The following is an 18764-nucleotide window of genomic DNA, read 5'->3' as shown; positions in this document are numbered from 1 at the left end:
GGCTTAAAAATCCAGAACATTTGGTGCTGATACATTTCAGTGCTTGGCTAACTGCATTTTAAGTCTATTTCAAGATGTTCTGGAATATATTCTGTTCAGGGTATGTTTGGATGCTGGCGTTTATGAAGCAATCTTGTATCTTGTTCTTTGTCATCCCCCTCTCCTCCCCAGATTATGATTTACCTTATTGATAAAGTTCTTCCTGAAAGTTATTTTGTCAATAATCTCCGGGCATTGTCTGTGGATATGGCTGTCTTCAGAGACCTCTTAAGACTGAAACTCCCCGAATTATCTCAGCACTTGGACACTCTTCAGAGAACCGCAAACAAGGAAAGTGGAGGTAGGGATGACTCAATGCTCTTGAGAATATTTTTACTTCTTTTCTTCTTTGATTCCACTCTATGTGTGGGCCGACATGTTGAATGAAAATACATATTTTTAGGGTGTTTCTATTTTGTGAGAGTTTGGTCCAAAAAGAACAAAAACAAAACTGGAAAAATAGACAGAAGGCTACATATTGTAACTTGAGCTGGTCACTGGTAGGAAGTCAGTAAAGACTGGCCAGAGACACAACAGGGGTTGAGACATTTGCCTTGCAGATGACCGATCCCAGTTCAAATCCCTGGCACTGCATATGGTCCCCCCAAGCACTGCCATGGGTCACTCTTGAGCACAGAGTTGGCAGAACCTCCTGAGCACTGCTGGGTGTGGCCCAGCACTTTGCCCTTGCCCCCCAAAAGTAAAGAATCTAATAAATGAATACTAGACCAGCAATTAAAATGTGATATATTGTACAGCCAATCAAGAGTGACATACTCACTCTTAACGCTCCAAGCGGGTAGTTAAGAGTTATTTAAAACTGAGCCACCCATGTGTTTAAGAATGGGAGCCATAGAGGTTACCGGAAAGGGGAATCTGTTTTCCGAGTTGCAGGAGAGAAAGGCACTCCTAGGTTGCATTAAAGTGTTTAATGCTCCCTTTATTTATTCATGCAGAGGGCATTTAAGCTTTGCTTGGGGGAGGTCAGGGCCCTAGAGAAACCTCTTCTGGATCTCCACACTAGAGGCCTGGGGGCAGGGGTGCTGAGCTGATTGTGTGATTCTGCGAGGGGGTCTCAGTGGCTTGGGAAGGGGTCAGGGAGGTCATGAGACAGCTACGGGCAGCTGTGACGAGACTCCCTGCATACACTTCTCAGGCTGGCGTGGGAGACCAGAAAGAGTTGTCAAAAATCTGTTTTGTTTTCTGTCAGTGGCCTTCAGATCCTGACCTGTGCATTTAAATTGGGCAAAAGAGTAAAGGTTTTGAGGGCTTAATCTGTGCTCAGAGTGCCTGGAAATTTTCATGATACCTAGATTCTCTAAGCACTTCCTTCTAAGTGATTTGCATAATCCCCATTTAATTGGACTCTGCATTTACCTGTGCACTCTGTGCATCTCATAAGCTTCCAGAGAAACCTGCTTTACCTGCCTGAGGCTTAGACACACACTGCTGGCTCCATGTGGCCCCCAACATTCTGCACTTGTCACAAAGGGTGACCCGAGATTAAATCTCCAAACAAAGATACTCCATTGTTCACAGAGAAGAAGAAAGACAGTGTAGGAAAACAGCCCTGCTTCTGCTTATACTTACATATTTTGACTGTGAATGGGGGCAGGGGGGTGGATAATGAGTCCAAATATCTAATTATTGCTGGAGCGATAGTACAGTGGGTAGGGCATTTGCCTTGCATGCAGTCTACCCAAGTTCAATCCCCGGCATACTATATGGTCCCCTGAGCACTGCCAGGAGTAGTTCCTGAGTGCAGAGCCAGGAGTAACCCCTGAGCATAATGGGTATGACCCCCCCCCCCCAATGTTCTCCAAATATCTAATTATTTCTATTTCTTGAAGTACATAGTTCTGTCATCAAAGAAGTGGGACTGAGTTTAGTGATTCTGCTGAATTGAGAGACTTTAGTGAGACTTTAGTGAGCTATATCTCAGGTCTTAAAAATTGCATATAGTTGGTTCATAGAGATAAAACAGGGACCAAGGTGCTTGCCTTGCAATCTGCCAGCCTGGCTTTGCCCTTAGAGGCAGTGGCTGGAACTGAGGATTCTGGACCTCCATGGGTTATTGGTGTCTTCAATGATTTGGAGGAGGAGTGTTCTCACCTGGCCACACATCCAGACATTTGAGGGGGGAAGTTAGGGCTCTGTTCTACCCCTTCAGGCTTCTTGGCAGCGTTGTGGATGGTACAGCAAAGCTGCAAGCAGGTGCTGACACCCATAACTTCCCGGGGTGGAGATTGGGTTGGGGCTTTAGGCTGGGATTGTGAGCTGACATTGTCAGACAGCCTCTTGTTGGGGCACTCACCTGGATGACTGGCAGTGCTGCCAACCCTGGTTCCATCACTGCACCCTGTATAGTTCCCTCAGGTACTGCCAGAGGTCATTCATGAGCACTGAGTCCAGAACAGCCCCTGAGCCCTGCCTGGGGCGGCTAAACCCACTGGACTGGAGGTACTGGACTGGAGGCCTGGCTTTCATCCTTGGCACCCTAGTCTTGTGAGCACTACCACAAGCACCGAGCTTGGAGCAGCGTTGTTGCACCTGAGCACTGTTGGGTGTCACCACCAAATAAAAACCAAAAATAATTTAAAATTTCATGTTGTTCAATCTCTCTCTCTCTCTCTCTCTCTCTCTCTCTCTCTCTCTCTCTCTCTCTCTCTCGTTTTTTTCTCATTTTGTTTTTGGGCTGCATATGGCAGTGCTCAGGGATCACATTATTTTTGTGCCTAGGCATCTCTCCTGGTGGGACTGGGAATTGAACCCCTGTCAGCTGTGTCCGAAGCAAGTGCCCTACCCACTGTACTATGTCTCCAGCCCACCAGTGTCTCAAATATGTGTATTTTTTTATTTTGTTTTGTGGCCATGCCCAGCCTTGCTCAGGCCCTGTTTGTGGCTCTGCACTCAGGGGTCCACTACTGGTGGGGCTCAGGTGCCTTTTGGAGTACTGAGTACCAAATCCTGGCTGGCTGCATGCATCTCTCTGGTCTCTACTCTCAAGTAGTTTGAGATTTTCAGTTACTTTTCTGTTATTGATTTATAGCTTAATTTCACTGTGGTCTGAGAACTGCTTATATATATGTGTGTGTGTATATATATATATTTATATATATTTGTTTTTGTTTTTGTTTCTTTTTGGGTCACACCTAGCAATGCTCAGGGGTCACTCCTAGCTCTGCACTCAGGAGTTACTCCTGGCGGTGCTCAGGGGACCATATGGGATGCTGGGAATCGAACCTGGTTCGGCCATGTGCAAGGCAAACGCCCTACCTGCTGTGCTATAGCTCCAGCCCATGAGAACTGCTTATAATTTAAGAACTAGACAAGGAATTTATAATGCGCAATTTTACCAGGAGTATTTGAATAAAAATGGGCTTTATAAGATTTTAAAAGTCACCATTAGCTTTTGACAACTAACATTCTTTTTGAGGTTCTGTTTTCTGGTGAGAAAAAGAAAACAATTTTGGTTTTCAGCACCCTACTATCAGTAGAGTCAAATTAAGTTTCAGGTTAAAATTTCTGAAGTATTTAAAGAATTTGTGAAGTCCATATTCTTGAGTTAAAAAAAAAGAATGCAACACACTTATGTTCTTCTAGCAAGCAGGAAGGAACAAAGAAAGAGAGAACCAGAATTTAGAGATACACCAAAGACCAGGAACAGAATGTTTGGGCAGATTTGGAAATTGAAAAACGGTGTTTTATGCCTTGCAGACCCTTGCAACCCATCAGTTCTGAAGAAACGTGGCATGTGTTTTCTTTCAGGTGGCTATGAGCCCCCGCTGACCAACGTCTTCACGATGCAGTGGTTCCTCACACTCTTCGCCACGTGTCTGCCCAACCACACTGTCCTCAAGATTTGGGATTCTGTCTTCTTTGAAGGTTCAGAAATCATCCTACGGGTGTCACTGGCAATCTGGGCAAAACTGGGAGAGTAAGTGACCGTTCCCCTTTGCTGCTTTTCTGTGGGCCCAAGCCCCGGCCTTAGTCTGTTTTTTTTTTTTTCTTTATGGGTCATACCTGGTGATGCACAGGGGTTATTCCTGGCTCATGCACTTGGGAATTACTCCTGGCGGTGCTCAGGGGACCATATGGGATGCTGGGAATCGAACCTGGATTGACCTCGTGCGAGGCAAATGCCCTACCCGTTGTGCTTTCACTCCAGCCCGTTAAGCTGTTTTTGTATCCTGACACATAAAGCTTGAAATTTCAGTATCAGGAAAAGAGAAAGTGGTAGATATTGTTGAATCATAGTAGCTGTCTGAAATCTCGGGGCCTTCTTCTGAGTTCTTGTGTTGGGGCGGATGGGATGTACTTCTGTTTAGCTTTGTTTTGTTTCTGGGTCACATCACTGATGCTGAGGACCTATTCCCAATTCTGTGCTCGGGTCACTCCCAGTTGTAAACAGATGCCACTGGGGGACCACATGTGGTGCCGGGGATCAAATCTGGGTCTCCTGAATGCAAAAATAGGCATCTCTCTAGCCCATGAAATCTATTTCTTCTCTTTGTGAGGAGAGGAGGTTTAGACATACCTTGTCATCAGGGGATACTCCTAGCTTGTGCTGGGGATCATGTGGTGCTCGGGGTCCATCAGGGGTTGGTCACATGCAACTTTCCCCCTGCACTTTCTCTCTGGTCCATAAAATCTATTTGTAAGAGGAGCTGGGCCAGGGTCTTGCAGGCTGAGAGAGTCCGCCTCCTGCCTCTGCATGAGCATCTGGGCTTGGTGACTTCTAGTCAGCCCCTCATTGGACACAGCGAGGACTTAGCTTATTGGCTCAAATCACTATTTGACTTATTTAAATGTCTCTGTCTATCTTGTTCTTCCCTTAGGTCTGTGACAAAAGTCAATATGATCATGGTCTAAAGGCGTGGTGCTTGATGCATAAGCAGTAGCAGACAGATGCTTCTTTCCTTTCCTCAAGAATTAATTCTTTGGGCAGGAGAGATAGTGCAGGGGTTGAGCGGCTTGCCTTGAATATGGCCAATGCTGGTTTGGTCCCTGGCACTGCATGGTCCCTGCCAGGGATTATTTCTGAGCATAGAACTAAGAATAAGCCTTGAACACTTCCCTGTGTAGTCCCATAACTTAAAAAAATTCTTTGCAGAGATCTATTCTTATCAAAGATTATTTGTATTTTTCCTAGTAGTAGGATTGAAAAATATCTAGACTTTTTTCCCCTTTAATATTATGACTATTGCATTAAAATTCCACCTTTTCAAGTAATAGGAGAAACATCAGGATGAAATTGTTATGGGTAACTTGAGATGCAGAGAAGATTTTAGTGTTTCTTTCCTAGAGCTATAAATCACTTGTGTGGGCACTCATAGACAGCACGTCAGAAAACTAATAAATCACTGCCAGTATTTAGTTTCAAAATCCTTTTAACTAGTCTTTTTATTTATGACAAGTTGTTCCCAGGAGACTTGTAGCAGTTTTCACGTCTTACAAGCTGGATTCACCAACACACAAAGCACCTGTGGGAGCCCCAGATGTGACCCCAGCATGGTCTTGTCCCCAAGCTCTGCTGCAACAGCCCTGGAGCACAGAGCCAGGAGTAGTCCCTGAGCACTGCTGGGTGTCACCTAAAACAGATACACAGATTGTATTTTCCTTTCTTCCTTCCCTTCCTTCCTTCCTTCCTTCCTTCCTTCCTTCCTTCCTTCCTTCCTTCCCTCCCTCCCTCCCTCCCTCCCTCCCTCCCTTCTTCTCTCTCTCCCTTCCTTCCTTCCTTCCTTCCTTCCTTCCTTCCTTCCTTCCTTCCTTCCTTCTTCCTTCCTTCCTTTCCTCTTTCCCTCCCTCCCTCCCTCCCTCCCTCCCTCCCTCCCTCCCTCCCTCCCTTCTTTCTTTCTTTCTTTCTTTCTTTCTTTCTTTCTTTCTTTCTTTCTTTCTTTCTTTCTTTCTCTTTTTGAGTTACATCTGGTGATGCTCAGGGGTTATTCCAGCTCAGCACTCAGGAATTACTCCTGGAGGTACTTGGGGCGACCATATGGGATGCTGGGGATTGGCCATGGGCAAGGCAAATGTCCTACCTGCTGTACTATTGCTCCAGCCCCTATGTTTTCTCTTAAAAATATTATTCGTGACACTATGATTTAAGATACTGTTAGAGGAAGGGTTCAATGAATACAAGCATTCCAACACCACATCCTCCACCAGCGTCCACTGTCTTTCACCATCGTTTCAGTGTTGTAGATGGTTTTTTTTTCTTATTTTCTTTTCATTGCTATACCCTCTGTGCTCAGGGCTTCATCCTGGCTATTTGCTTATCTTTTCATATCCTTTGCATATCCTCCCAAGGTCTGCCTGTTGCTACAGTCATGTATTTCTAGCCTTGTCTGTACCCTGTAAAAGGTGAAGTCGCTCCAGCTATTTGTGCATTGAGTTTTGGCGGTTATGATAGGCCAGTTACTAATTACTTTCTAGAATTTGCATAGTCAAGCAGTTTCCTATCTGTTACATTCAAGTGTAATCCTTCTTGTGTTAGTTTTCAATTGCGGGACAGAAAGGAAAGGACCATTTTCCATTTTATATCCTATGGTCTGTAGGGTTAGCAGTTAACTCTCTGATCATCCTAAGATGTCCCATTCCTGCAATAGTAATTGCTGTGCTTGCAACCTAATATTCATGGAGTGTTTGCAATGGATCACACACTGTTTTTTTTTTTTTTACCTTTTTTGGGTCACACTCAGCGATGCTCAGTGGTCACTCCTGGCTCTGCACTCAGGAATTACTCCTGGCGGTGCTTGGGGGACCATATGGGATGCCGGGGATCGAATCCAGGTCAGCCGTGTGCAAGGCAAACACCCTACCCGCTGTGCTATCACTCCAGTCCCTGGATCAGGCACTGTTTTAAGCATTCTAGATGTAAAATCGACTCCATTGGTCGTCAACCTTTGTTCTATGAGGTATAGGAACTGTTGGCAGTCCTCATTTCACAGATGTGGAAACTAAGGTACGGAAGAAAAAGTTGCTCAGTTAACAGGTGGAAGTATCTGCTTTTGTTCTCTCTCTCTCTCTCTCTCTCTCTCTCTCTCTCTCTCTCTCTCTCTCTTCTCTTTCTCTCTCTCTCTCTCTTTGGAGGTGTGGTTCCAATTAGAGGACCTCAGAGTCCACTTTCTGGCTCTCTTTGGTCAATCAAGTTGGATAATTCAGTGCTCAGGCTGAAGGATGTGGTCCTGCTGGGTTTCTGAGGGGCTGAGGATCAGCTAGGGTCACCAGGGTCTCCTGTGCTGAGCTGGGAGTAGGGGCGGGTCAGATTTGGAACCCAGCTTCAGAAATCCCTTTGGAAGTACTTTAGATCTGTGCTTTCTGATGGTGTGAATCAGCTGATAGAGAGTTATTATTTAGGAAACACACGGGAAACCTGAATCAGACTGATAGACATTTTAAGTGTTCAGCATCATTGCTCATTATAATTTGGCAGTGTTTTGAGCTCACCAGTTGCCAGGAGGAGGTGAAGGTAGGCTGCAATATTATCAAGTGCTTACATGTTGAATTCTGGAGCAGCTTAAACACATGATCTCACTTGAGTCTCTCCCCAACTCTGGGAAGTGTGGAGGATCGTTCCTTCTGTCCTTTCAAGCACAGCATTTACCTTGGGAGGTTAATTAGCCAGTGCAAGATCAGACAGGTCATGAGGAGCAGAGCTGGGGCTTCAGCCTGGGTTTCTCTGTAGCCTTCCATACAAAGTTATCATTTGGGAAAAGTGAAACAGAACAAAACAGCTCAGCACATAGGTAGGTAAGTTCCGTTCAAGTTGACCTGACATGTGCCTTTTATAGGCTTATCCATGGGACCACTTCTTTCATCTTGCCTCTGTGACTTGAAATTTCTCCCTCTCACTCACCCGCGGATTGCTGTGAAGCATGTGACCATGCATATCCTCTCATCTTCATGGCGTCTTTTGTGTCTCTCCTCTGCCCCTACTGCTGTGGCTGTTTCTGCCATGTCTGACCCACAGTGGCGTGTCCTTCCCATCGTGCCCTTGACTTGCCATGTCATCCTGAAGCTGAGCACATCTGCCCTCCCTCCTGCCTCCTCACCGCAAAGGGGCTTACTTGGCAGACGAGGCCTTTGAGATCAGCTGCCACCATTGTCACTGCCTCCGTCCACCTCTGCCACACACACTCTGGTCTTGTAGGTGACTCGCAGTTCCTCAGGTGGGGTCTGTGGTCTCTTGCCTGCCCAGCTTTCGAATGTTTTTTTTTCTTTCTTGTCAATCTGGAGAGTATTTTTCAACACTCATCTCTGGTATTTATCCTTCCATCACCCCCCAGGGTAAGTGTCTCCACTTTTTAAAAAAAAATTATCCTGCCATGCTACTCTACTTTCTCCCCCCCCGCCCCCAAGTTTTGTTTGTTGAATCATCGTGAGAGCTACTCTTCTTTTATAATAAATACTCTGTACTTCAGTAGTTTATTTCCATGATTGTGGCAATAGGATTTGTCCCGAACTCATCCTGATTTTTTTTTGAACAATATTAGCTAATCTCAAATCACATGTCTTTTTTTTAAAAAAATTTATTGAATCACCATGAGATAGTTACAAGCTTTCATGTTTGGGTTACAATCACACAATGATCAAACACCCATCCCTCCACCAGTGCACATTCCCCACCACCAGTATCCCCGATACACTCTCCCCCTGCCTCCATGGCAGACATGATTCCCCATAATCTCTTTGGGGCATTATGGTTTGAAATACAGGCCCTGAGAGGTTATCATGTTTGGTCCTTTATCAACTTTCTGCACAGATCTCCCATCCCGACCAATTCCTCCAGCCATCTTTTTCTTAGTGATCCCTTCTCTATTCCAGCTGCCTTCTCCCCATGAGGCAGGCTTCCAGCTATGGGGCAATCCTCCTGGTGCTTGTATCTGCTATCCTTGGGTGTCAGCCTCATGTTATGTTGTTTTATACTCCACAAATGAGTGCAGATCTTTTATGTCTGTCCCTCTCTTTCTGACTCATTTCATGTAGCATGATATTCTCCATGTCTGTCCATTTATAAGCAAAGTTCATGATGTCATCTCTCCTGACAGCTGCATAGTATTCCATTGTGTAGATGTACCAAAGTTTCTTTCAGCAGTCATCTGTTCTAAGGCACTTGGGTTGTTTCCAGATTTTGGCTATTGTGAACAGTGCTTCAATGAACATATAGGTACAGATGTCATTTCTGCAGTGCTTTTTTGCATCCTTGGGGTATATTCCCAGAAGTGGTATTGCAGGGTCATATGGAAGCTCAATTTCTAGTTTTTGAAGGACTGTCCATATTGTTTTCCATAAAGGCTGGAGTAGTGTGCATTCTCACCAACAGTGAAAGAGCATCCCTTTTCCCCCACATCCACGCCAGCCATGGTTAAAGCACATGTCTTATGAGTAGAATTATCTTATTGTTTAATGAACACTGAAATGGTAAAATGGGGTACATTGTGATCATTGCTTCCCCTCTTTCCTTTGTGTACTCCTAGAAGAAGGATTCAAGTGTAACCCACCAAGCAGGTTGCAGGGTGACAGAGTCATATGTAGAACCAGAGGCAACAATGAGTGTTATCACCAACTACCAATGCCCCTAGAAGAACTGGAAATGCCTGTTGTGAAGACATGGACTGACAGGACTTGCAGATAAAGTTCAAATATCTCCTGTCTTTTACTTGACTGGTTTAGTCTATCAATGATCTCACAGTTTGCAGATTGAGAACAGCCGCTCATACAGAGAGTCGCCTTGCATGTGACTGACCTGGGTTTGATACCCGATACCCCATATGCTCCCCGGAGCCCACTAGGACTGATCTCTGCCTTCAGAGCTAGGAGTAAGCTTTGAGCACAGCTGGGTATGGTCCCCAAACAAAACAAGAACAAAACAACATCTCCAGAGGGATCATGGTTCTTCAGTACCCAATTTTGGGGCTTCTGATTTATGGTCACTAGTGAGTCTTTTAGTTCATGGGCTGTGCTATATAGTAGCAATAAAGATGCCACAGTTGGAGTGAGTCTGCTGACTGCTAGGGAAGAGAAGGAATTCATCCTGTAGTAAGTGCTCCTAACTTGCCTTCAATGTCTTTTATCTTCTCTTCACATATAGAAGGCCATGTTGGGAGTGTATACCTGGAATTCAATATTTTACTTTTCCCTTTTGTTTTGGGCCATACTTGGCTGTACTTGGGGTTCACTCCTGGCAGTCAGATGTGGTGCGGGGGTTGGCTGCCTGTAAGGCAAGTGCCCTACCTAGTGTACTATCACTCTGGCCCCAGGAATTTGATATTTACTGTTCACTCCCGTGGTTGATTTGATGGCAAACAGAAGCACAGCCTGTGAATGGCACCTGCACACACCTGGGATTGTCTTTGCAACTCACGTCTCTCTTCTTTCTCTATCTAGGCAGATAGAATGTTGTGAAACAGCAGATGAATTTTACAGCACCATGGGGCGCCTTTCCCAGGAGATGCTAGAGAATGACCTCCTGGAAAGCCATGAACTCATGCAGGTGAGTGGGCAGCAGAGCCCCACCCCGCCGGGAAGCATGGGAACGGTACGGCTGGAACAGCAGCTGTCTGGGAAAGGGATCTGGCCAGCCTTCTGCTGTAGTTTTTCTGCCGACCAAGTCCACATATATTGTGATTAGAATCTAAGTGTTCACAAAGGAGGAGGAGGAGGAGGGGGAGGGGGGGGGGGAGGAAGGGAATCATAGGTATTTGCTATGAATTTTATTCCAATTCTTGCTTAAAAGTCATGGGGCTGGAGCTATAGTACAGTGGGTAGGACATTTGCCTTGCACGTGGCCGAACCCGGGTTCGATTTCCAGCATCCCATATGGTTCCCCTTCCAACATGGCCGACCCGAGTTCGATTCCTCCGCCCCTCTCGGAGAGCCCAGCATGCTACCGAGAGTATCTCGCCCGCACGGCAGAGCCTGGCAAGCTCCCCGTGATGTATTCGATATGCCAAACACAGTAACAACAAAGTCTCCAATGGAGACGTTACTGGGCCCGCTCGAGCAAATCGATGAACAACAGGAGGACAGTGACAGTGACAGTGTACAATATGATTGTCTTATACTTGCAATGATGCTACCCCATGCCCACCACCAAATTGCCAGGATTCCTTCACCATTCCTAACATCTCCCTTCTCTCCCCACCGCACCCCAGAACACCCAAATCACTGGTTTTCATTCAAATTGACTGCATCTTAAGGTTGTTTTCATTGATTCATTCATCTAATCCCTTGCTTTGTTTCTTTATTCTCTGCAAAGTGGTGAGATCATCTGGTGTTTGTCTTTTTCTTTCTGACTCACTGCACTTAGCATGTCTTCTTTCAGTTCTGTCCAAGTTGCAACAAACAGCAGGATTTCAACCTTTCTCACAGCTAAGTCATACTATATTATGCATATATGCCAAATACATATATACTGTACAGTTTCTCTAGTCATTCATTAGTGGTTGGGTATTTGGGTTGTTTCCAGATCTAGTCTATTATAAACAATGATGCAGTGTACTTAGATATGCATATGTTCTTTCAGATTAATGTTTATTGTTTCTAGGAGGATTTTTAGTGGAGCCTATAGGGTTTTCTATGTAGAATATCAAGTAATCTTCAAATAGTGGTAGTTTGACTTCTTCTCTACCAACTTAAGTTTCTTTGGTTTCTCTTTCTTGCCTAATTGCTGTGGTAAGGACTTCCAATATGGTGTTGAATGGTAGCAGTGAAGCATGGACATCCTTGTCTTATGCCTGGAGTTAAGGGAAAGACTTTACAGTTTTTCCCTATTAAAGATGATGTCACCTATGGGTTACTGTACAGGGCCTTTATAATTTTGAGCTAAGCTCCTTCAGTCCCATTTTGCTAAGGGTTTTCACTAATAATGGGTGTTGGATTTGTCTAATACTTCCCTGTGTCTATGGACAGGGGCTGATTATCTCATCTGGTATTTATTTTTTCCTGAATTATTTCACTTAGCATGACCTCCTCCAGTTCTGTATCTGTTGTAGCAAAAGACAAGATTTGGTCTTTTCTAAGAGTTTGTTTTTATTGCCTGTTGACTTCCTTCCTTCCTTCCTTCCTTCCTTCCTTCCTTCCTTCCATCCATCCTTTCTTCCTTCCTTTTTCCTTCCTTCCTCCCCTTAATTCTCCCATCTCCTTCCCTCACATGCCCTACCCTTCCCTCTGCTGAGTGCTGTTCTATTAAGTGCATGCACTGTGTCTTCTTTATGCACTCATCTCTTGCTGGGCCTTGGACTATTTCCAGGGGATATCAGCGTGCGCACGTCTTTCCAAATCAGTGTTTCTGTGTTCCAGGAGAGAGACTGTTGGTTGGATCATAGAGTAGATCAATTTTGAATCTATTGAGAAACTTCAACACTTTTTTTTTTATAGAGGTTGGAGCAGTTTACATTCCCCCCACACAGCAGTTGAAGATTCTTTCTTTACTGCTTCCCTGCCAGCACTGTTTGTTTCTGCCCTTCTTACTACAGGCCTTTTTCACGGGTGTGAGGTTCTTTCCACCTTTTTTCACATCTGTTGCATTCTCGGTGCAAGACTGTGTCTTATTTCCTCAGTGATCTTTAAGTTTTCTTAAGATCACGGACTACACTTTGCTTTAAATGTTAGCATTTTTCTTTTTACTAGTCAGTACACACATTAATTCATTAAGCAAATATCTCCTGATATTTGCTACAAACGGTTTTTGAAGGAGGGGGAAAATGGAGGTAGGGGAACAAAGGCAGCTCACAATTTTCTGCCTTATGAAGAACAGAAGAGGGCCAGAGAGATGCTAGAGAGGTAAAGCACCTGCCTCGCACATGGCCAACACGGACTGACCCTGGCACTGTAGTGGTCACCAAAGCATGACTGGGAGTGATCCTAGAGTCAGTCTTGAGCACCACCAGGTGGGAAAATGAGGTGGGATGGAGGGAGAGGGAGGAGAAAAGGACTGGGAAGGTGGATTAGAGTGCTGATGTTTACAACTTGCATGCACTGCGTCCGAAGTTCAGTTAGCAGCATTGCATTCTTCCCTGACAACCTCCCCCCCACCCCGCCCCTGCCCCTTTCCTGCCTCAGCATCATGGACTCTAGCCCTGGGTGCCCCTGCACTGTTCGACCTGGGCAGTGCCCCCATGGCTCTGCCACAGCACTGTCAGGCCATTCCAGCCAGGCTGAGTATTGCTGGGAGGGGGTGATGCTGTTTAGGAGCAGCCCCGCCCCCTGCCCAGAAATGCAGAAAAGTTTAGAGTTCATGAAGATAAGTTTCCTTTCAGGGGGGTTTCACTGGAGGTGCCCTTGGCTCTATTCCTCATCTCTCCAAAGGTGTTTCCCACTATCGCGCTACTGGGACCTATTTCATAGTCACAACTCTGCCCCCACTCAGTCCCAGTCACTGAGTTTGTGTTGCTCTGGCCCTGTCTCCGGGAAGGTGCGCCCACCCAACTGGGCTCTGCGTAGTCTCCTCACCCGCGTTCTCACCAGCCTCTTATCTCCGCCCTCTGTGGCACAGCCGCTTCCACATTCTTTCATGACTTTTGGTTTCCAGCATTGATTCAATGTGCATTGTGGATTCTGTTCTATTGCTTGGCATTTTTATGATGACTTCATCATATTTCTCTAATGAAGACCAATGAAGACTAGTGCTCCGCCCTCCCCTCCCTAACCCCTCCCCTCTCTGTATCTCCATGATGCTGAAAGTAAGTTCTCAATGAATGCACAGAATCATAAATTTGAGACAGTGATTTCCAAACTCAACTCCAAAGTGCAGCTATTTAGAAACAGGTGGTTCTCAGGGAAATAGCTTTTAAACATCCCTTAGAGAAAGACTGACTTAAAAGAATTTAAAGATCAGTTAACCTGTTCTGTCTTTTCCAAGGTGAAGCTGAGATATGGGGAATGAACATCTTGGTGGTTTCTTAGGTATTCTTTTTTTCTTTTATATTTCTCTTTCTTTCTTTCTTTCTTTCTTTCTTTCTTTCTTTCTTTCTTTCTTCCTCCCTCTTTCTTTCTTTCTTTCTTTCTTTCTTTCTTTCTTTCTTTCTTTCTTTCTTTCTTTCTTTCTTTCTTAATCCAGTCACCATGAGTTACAGTTACAAAGCTTTCATGATTGAGTTTCAGTTGTACAATGATCGAATAACCATCCCTCCATCAATGTGCATTTTCTACCACTTACATCTCCAGTATGCCTCCCACCACTCCCAGTGGACCCCATTCCCTGCCTCTGTGGAGGGACTTTCTTTCTTACTCTCTACTTTTGGGCATTATGGTTTGCACTATAGATACTGAGAGATCATCCTTTTTGGTCCTTTGTCTATTTTCAGCACACATCTCCCATACCGAGTGATCCTTCCAACCATCATTGACTTAAGCTCCATTCCAACTGTCTTCTCCCCCAACATGTGAGGCAGGCTTCCAAACCATGGAGCAATGCTCCTGGACCTTTGTCTCTACTGTCCTTGGTTGTTAGTCTCTCATGCTATCTTATATTCCACAAATGAGTGCAGTCATTTTATGTCCCTCTCTCTTTTTTTGTTTTGCTTTTTGGGTCACACCCAGCGTTGCTCAGGAGTTACTCCTGGCTCTGCACTCAGGAATTACTCCTGGTGGTGCTCGGGGGACCATATGGGATGCTGGGAATCGAACCCGAGTCAGCTGCATGCAAGGCAAATGCCCTACCCACTGTGCTATCCTCAAGTCCCTGTCCCTCTCTTTCTAATTTCATTTAACATGGTACTATTCACGTTCACCCACTTACAGCAAATTTAATGACTTCATCTTTCCTAACAGCTGCATAGTATTCCATTGTGTGGATATACCAAAGTTTCTTTAACCAAAGTTTCTTTAACCAGTTGTCTGTTCTCAGGCACTCATGTTGGTTCTAGGTTCTAGCTATTGTGAACAGTGCTGCAATAAACATACAGGTGCAGATGTCATTTCTACTATGCTTTTTTTGCACCTCTGGGATATATTCCCAGAAGTGGTATTGCTGGGTCATATGGAAGCTCAATTTCTAGTGTTTTGAAGAATGTCCATATTGTTTCCAAAAAGGCCAGACCAATCGGCATTCCGACCAATGAATGAGAGTCCCTTTCTCCTCACATCCATGCCAGCACTGGTTGTTCTTGTTCATTTTTTTTTATATGTACCAGTCTCTGTGGTATAAGATGATACCTCATTGTTGTTTTGATTGCATCTCCCTGATGATTAGTGAGTGGAGCGTTTTTTTCTACCCAGCTAGACTCTTATTCATACTTGAAGGAACAATACACAGATTCACAAAAAAATAACAAGTCAGGAACTTCATAGACTCTTAGGTGATCTTGATACAAATCTAAGACCCAGACCCAAACCTTCAACTGCTAGCATAGTGCTTTTTCCAGATACACTACTTTACCTTACTTAAAATATGTCCTTATAGGGCTTGGCATCCTCTTTAGAAGAATAATGTGAACAATAAGGGATTCCATTTTACATCAAGTTTAAGCAGTGTCAGAAAAGTAAGAAGAGTAGTTAGGGTTGGAGATGTAGCTCAGGTGAATGAGAGCTTGACTTGTATGCATGATGCCCTGGCTCCAGTACCTTGTGTACCACTGGACGTTGCCTAGATGCTCCTCAGCTCTTTGGAAAGTGGCTTCAGGCTCCCCCGAACCATCGTATGTGTCACCCACCTCTGCTCTACACCCACCCAGAAGAAGTATGTTGATATAGACCATCTTTGCCTTAATGGAATTTCACTTGGAGTTAGGAGGAAAGAGAACCCCCGCCCCCAGCACACCCCTATTATGAAAATCAAAGTGCAGGCTGAGGACTGATTGATTAAATCCCATTTTAGTAGCATTTCCCCCGCAGAGGAGAACATCTGGGTGAAGATGAATTGAACCTAATTTTTGCCCAACTGATATTTCCATGTTTCTCGTAAAGCATGTCAATAGTGAGAAAAAAGTTTTCAGCAGTGCTTTAACATAAATGTTTAGTTAAGCATGTATTGGTCATTTGGATGGAAAAGTGGCTTGTTGGATTTCCTTGTTGTTATAGAGTGTTAAGGGAGAGAAATGGGTGAATACTACGCTAGGCCCCGTCTCTGCTGTATTTAGTATTAAAATATTAATTTGATGGCCGCACTCCAATTACTGTGAGCTGTAAACCTGTCAGCAGTGGAAAGTGGCTGCAGATGATAAATGCAGACTGCTCTCGTCTTTATTTATGAGCTGAAGAGATGAAAGGAATCTCCCAGTGTGGTCTCTCCTGATTGGGTTTTTTTTTTTTCAGTTCTGTGTGACAGACAAAATTATCTACTGGGGTTTATTCCCTCATAAATCACATCACTCTTTATTAGTAATGGCTGTTTAAAAAATGAGAGTACTCAAAAAAGGGATTGGGGAACGCCAGTGGAAGAGTGTGTGTGGATTTTCGTCAGAGTCAACAGCCTCCCATGTGTTCTTTGAGGCAGTAGAGATAATGGTTGGAGAAACCCATTTCCAAATTGCCTGGCAGTGGTTCATCGTCACTTGGGTGGGGGCTCACAGAGTGCCAGGCATTTCCCTTGGGTTGTTTACCCTTTTCTGTTCATGATAGAGTGGTGGTTACAAGGGCGTGGCTGCTTGTTCAGTAGAAGGAGAGCGATGAAGGGAAAGGTGTTTGATCATTGTATGACCGAGACTTAAACCTGAAAGCTTAGTAATGTTTCCCACAATGATTCAATAAATAAATATAAAAAGAAAAAAATAAATTAAAAAAATTAAGGTGGAGTTCATGCCCAATTCAATCAGCTAAACAGTGGCTGAATAAATAGCAGTACTCCTACAAAAAAAATGGAAGCTGTGGGACCAGAGAGATAGTACGGTGTGTAGGGTACTTGCCTTGCACGTGGCTCACCCAGGTTTGATCCCCAGCATCTCACATGGTCCCCCAAGTCTGACAGAAGCGGACCCTGAGCACTGAGCCAGGAGTCAACTCTGAACATAGTTGACTGTGATCCCCTCCCACCTCCCCAGCAGGCAGACCAAAAAACAGAAGCTGTCAGCTCTGTGGAGCACTAGATGCCATCACTGGAAGATCTCAGCTGTGTCTATTCCACCCTTATTGGACATGCCCTAGTAATGTGGTCTTCAGTCATGGGGCCATGGACCACTGTTGGTCCACTGGTATAGAAAGGTTGAAAACTACCGTCCATGTCTTAGTTATAACTCCTGGTCCTCTGGTATGCAGGACAGGTGCAGGTCCACAGGTGTAGGAGAGCTAAAGAGCACTGATCTAGAGTAGATTTTTCCCCATAATGGTGATTACCCCAGCCCAGAGCACTGGGCCACTTCAGTGGGGGCAGCAATAACCTCAGGCCCAATTGGGGATTGCTTCCAGTTTGTTTGCTTAAAGAGGGCAGAGTTGGGGGGCTGCTAAGTAAATGTTTTTCTGAGAAATGGGTGGTAGGTCAAACACATTTAAGGACTTCTGCTCTCTGGAGGGGTCTCCTGCTTGGAAGGAAGGTTGAACTAAGTTGCGTTTAAATTCAGTCCTAATTCTAGATTCTATTTGTGTAACATTTTGACTCGAGTGATTTGTGAAATTCCTTCCCTGGAATCTCATTAAATCTCTGATTGATGAAGTTGGAAGCTTGAAACTTCCTTGGTGCCCTGAGGAGACTGGTATGTGCTTGTCATCAGCTCAGCTGCCCTCAGACTGTGAGTGCCACAGCAAGTGAGCCACGGTCTGAATTTCTGGAAACACGTTTGGTCCTGATTTCTTCTTTGCAGGAATGAGAGAAAAGGTAGAGAGAACAGCACTAGACACAGAACATGAAAGCACCATAAAGCTAGTTTTCTTCTTAGTTAAAGGGTTTTAGCTGACCAAGGGAGGATCGGAGGAAGTAGGGGTAAGCTATAGTCCTCATTCCGTTCTTGCGAACTTTCTTCAGGAGGTGGGACAAGGGAATTTTCTGATTATGTTTTGCAATACTGATAAAAATGAAACAAGTGAATCTAGCTAGTCTCTCTATATATATTTGTGTATGGTGTGTGTGTGTGTGTGTGTGTGTGTGTGTGGTAGTAGGGGTTGGGTTTTTGTTTTGTTTGTTTTTTGTGGTAATGGTAGGGGTTGGGTCACACTGGGCTCAGGGGCTGCTTCTGGCTTGTGGGTTGCTCCTGGCATTATTCAGGGGCCCATGCAGTACCTGTGAGATTGGAAAGAAAATGGCCCCAGAGAAAAATTCCCAAGAATGGATCTTGGATATGCACCGAGGCTATAGAGAAGATAATATCAAACATTCTGTTTCCCCTTTATATTACTATCTTAAATGTTTTATACCTAATGTGGAGAATTCACTTATCCCCCTAGCTAAAAGAATATAAAAAGTAATATTTTTTCAGGCATCCTATCTAAAGACCTTATGCCCCAGTCTCCCGACCCTTCCATTCCCTAAATCAAGTTTCCATTGAGTTCAGGCATCTTATCTCTGGTTCTCTGCTTTCAATCTTGACTACCTGCGGACCAGAACTTGACCTCTGTATGAAATTTGGCAGGCCAGGTGCTCAGGAACCGTGTGATGCTGGGGAACAAATCCAGGCCTCCCACAAGCTCTAGCTCATTGTGCTGGCTCTCCAGCCCCTAATCTCATATTTTGAACTTTAATAGAAAAAAATAAGGTTTATTAAATATCTGAACCCCATTTCTTTAGGGGTTAAGATATTTAATAAACCTTATTTTTATTAAGGTTAACTCTGTTTCTCTAGAAACAGAGTGCAGGG

The 18764-nt window shown here is 44.6% G+C and overlaps 1 protein-coding gene across 1 annotated transcript in view; it reads left to right on the top strand.

The window, feature by feature from the left end:
- The window catches only part of TBC1D30 (TBC1 domain family member 30), a 47505-nt gene that overhangs the window by 17206 nt on the left and 11535 nt on the right, over nucleotides 1-18764 (top strand). Inside the window, exons 6-8 of the mRNA XM_056130750.1 lie at nucleotides 172-340; nucleotides 3808-3976; nucleotides 10426-10531. Coding sequence (XP_055986725.1) covers nucleotides 172-340; nucleotides 3808-3976; nucleotides 10426-10531 — 444 coding nt within the window. The remainder of the gene's footprint in view (nucleotides 1-171; nucleotides 341-3807; nucleotides 3977-10425; nucleotides 10532-18764) is intronic.

Source organism: Sorex fumeus, unplaced genomic scaffold (assembly GCF_029834395.1).
Source record: "Sorex fumeus unplaced genomic scaffold, SorFum_2.1 ptg000081l, whole genome shotgun sequence".
NCBI lineage: Eukaryota > Metazoa > Chordata > Mammalia > Eulipotyphla > Soricidae > Sorex > Sorex fumeus.
This window is presented reverse-complemented; position numbering and strand designations above follow the sequence as displayed.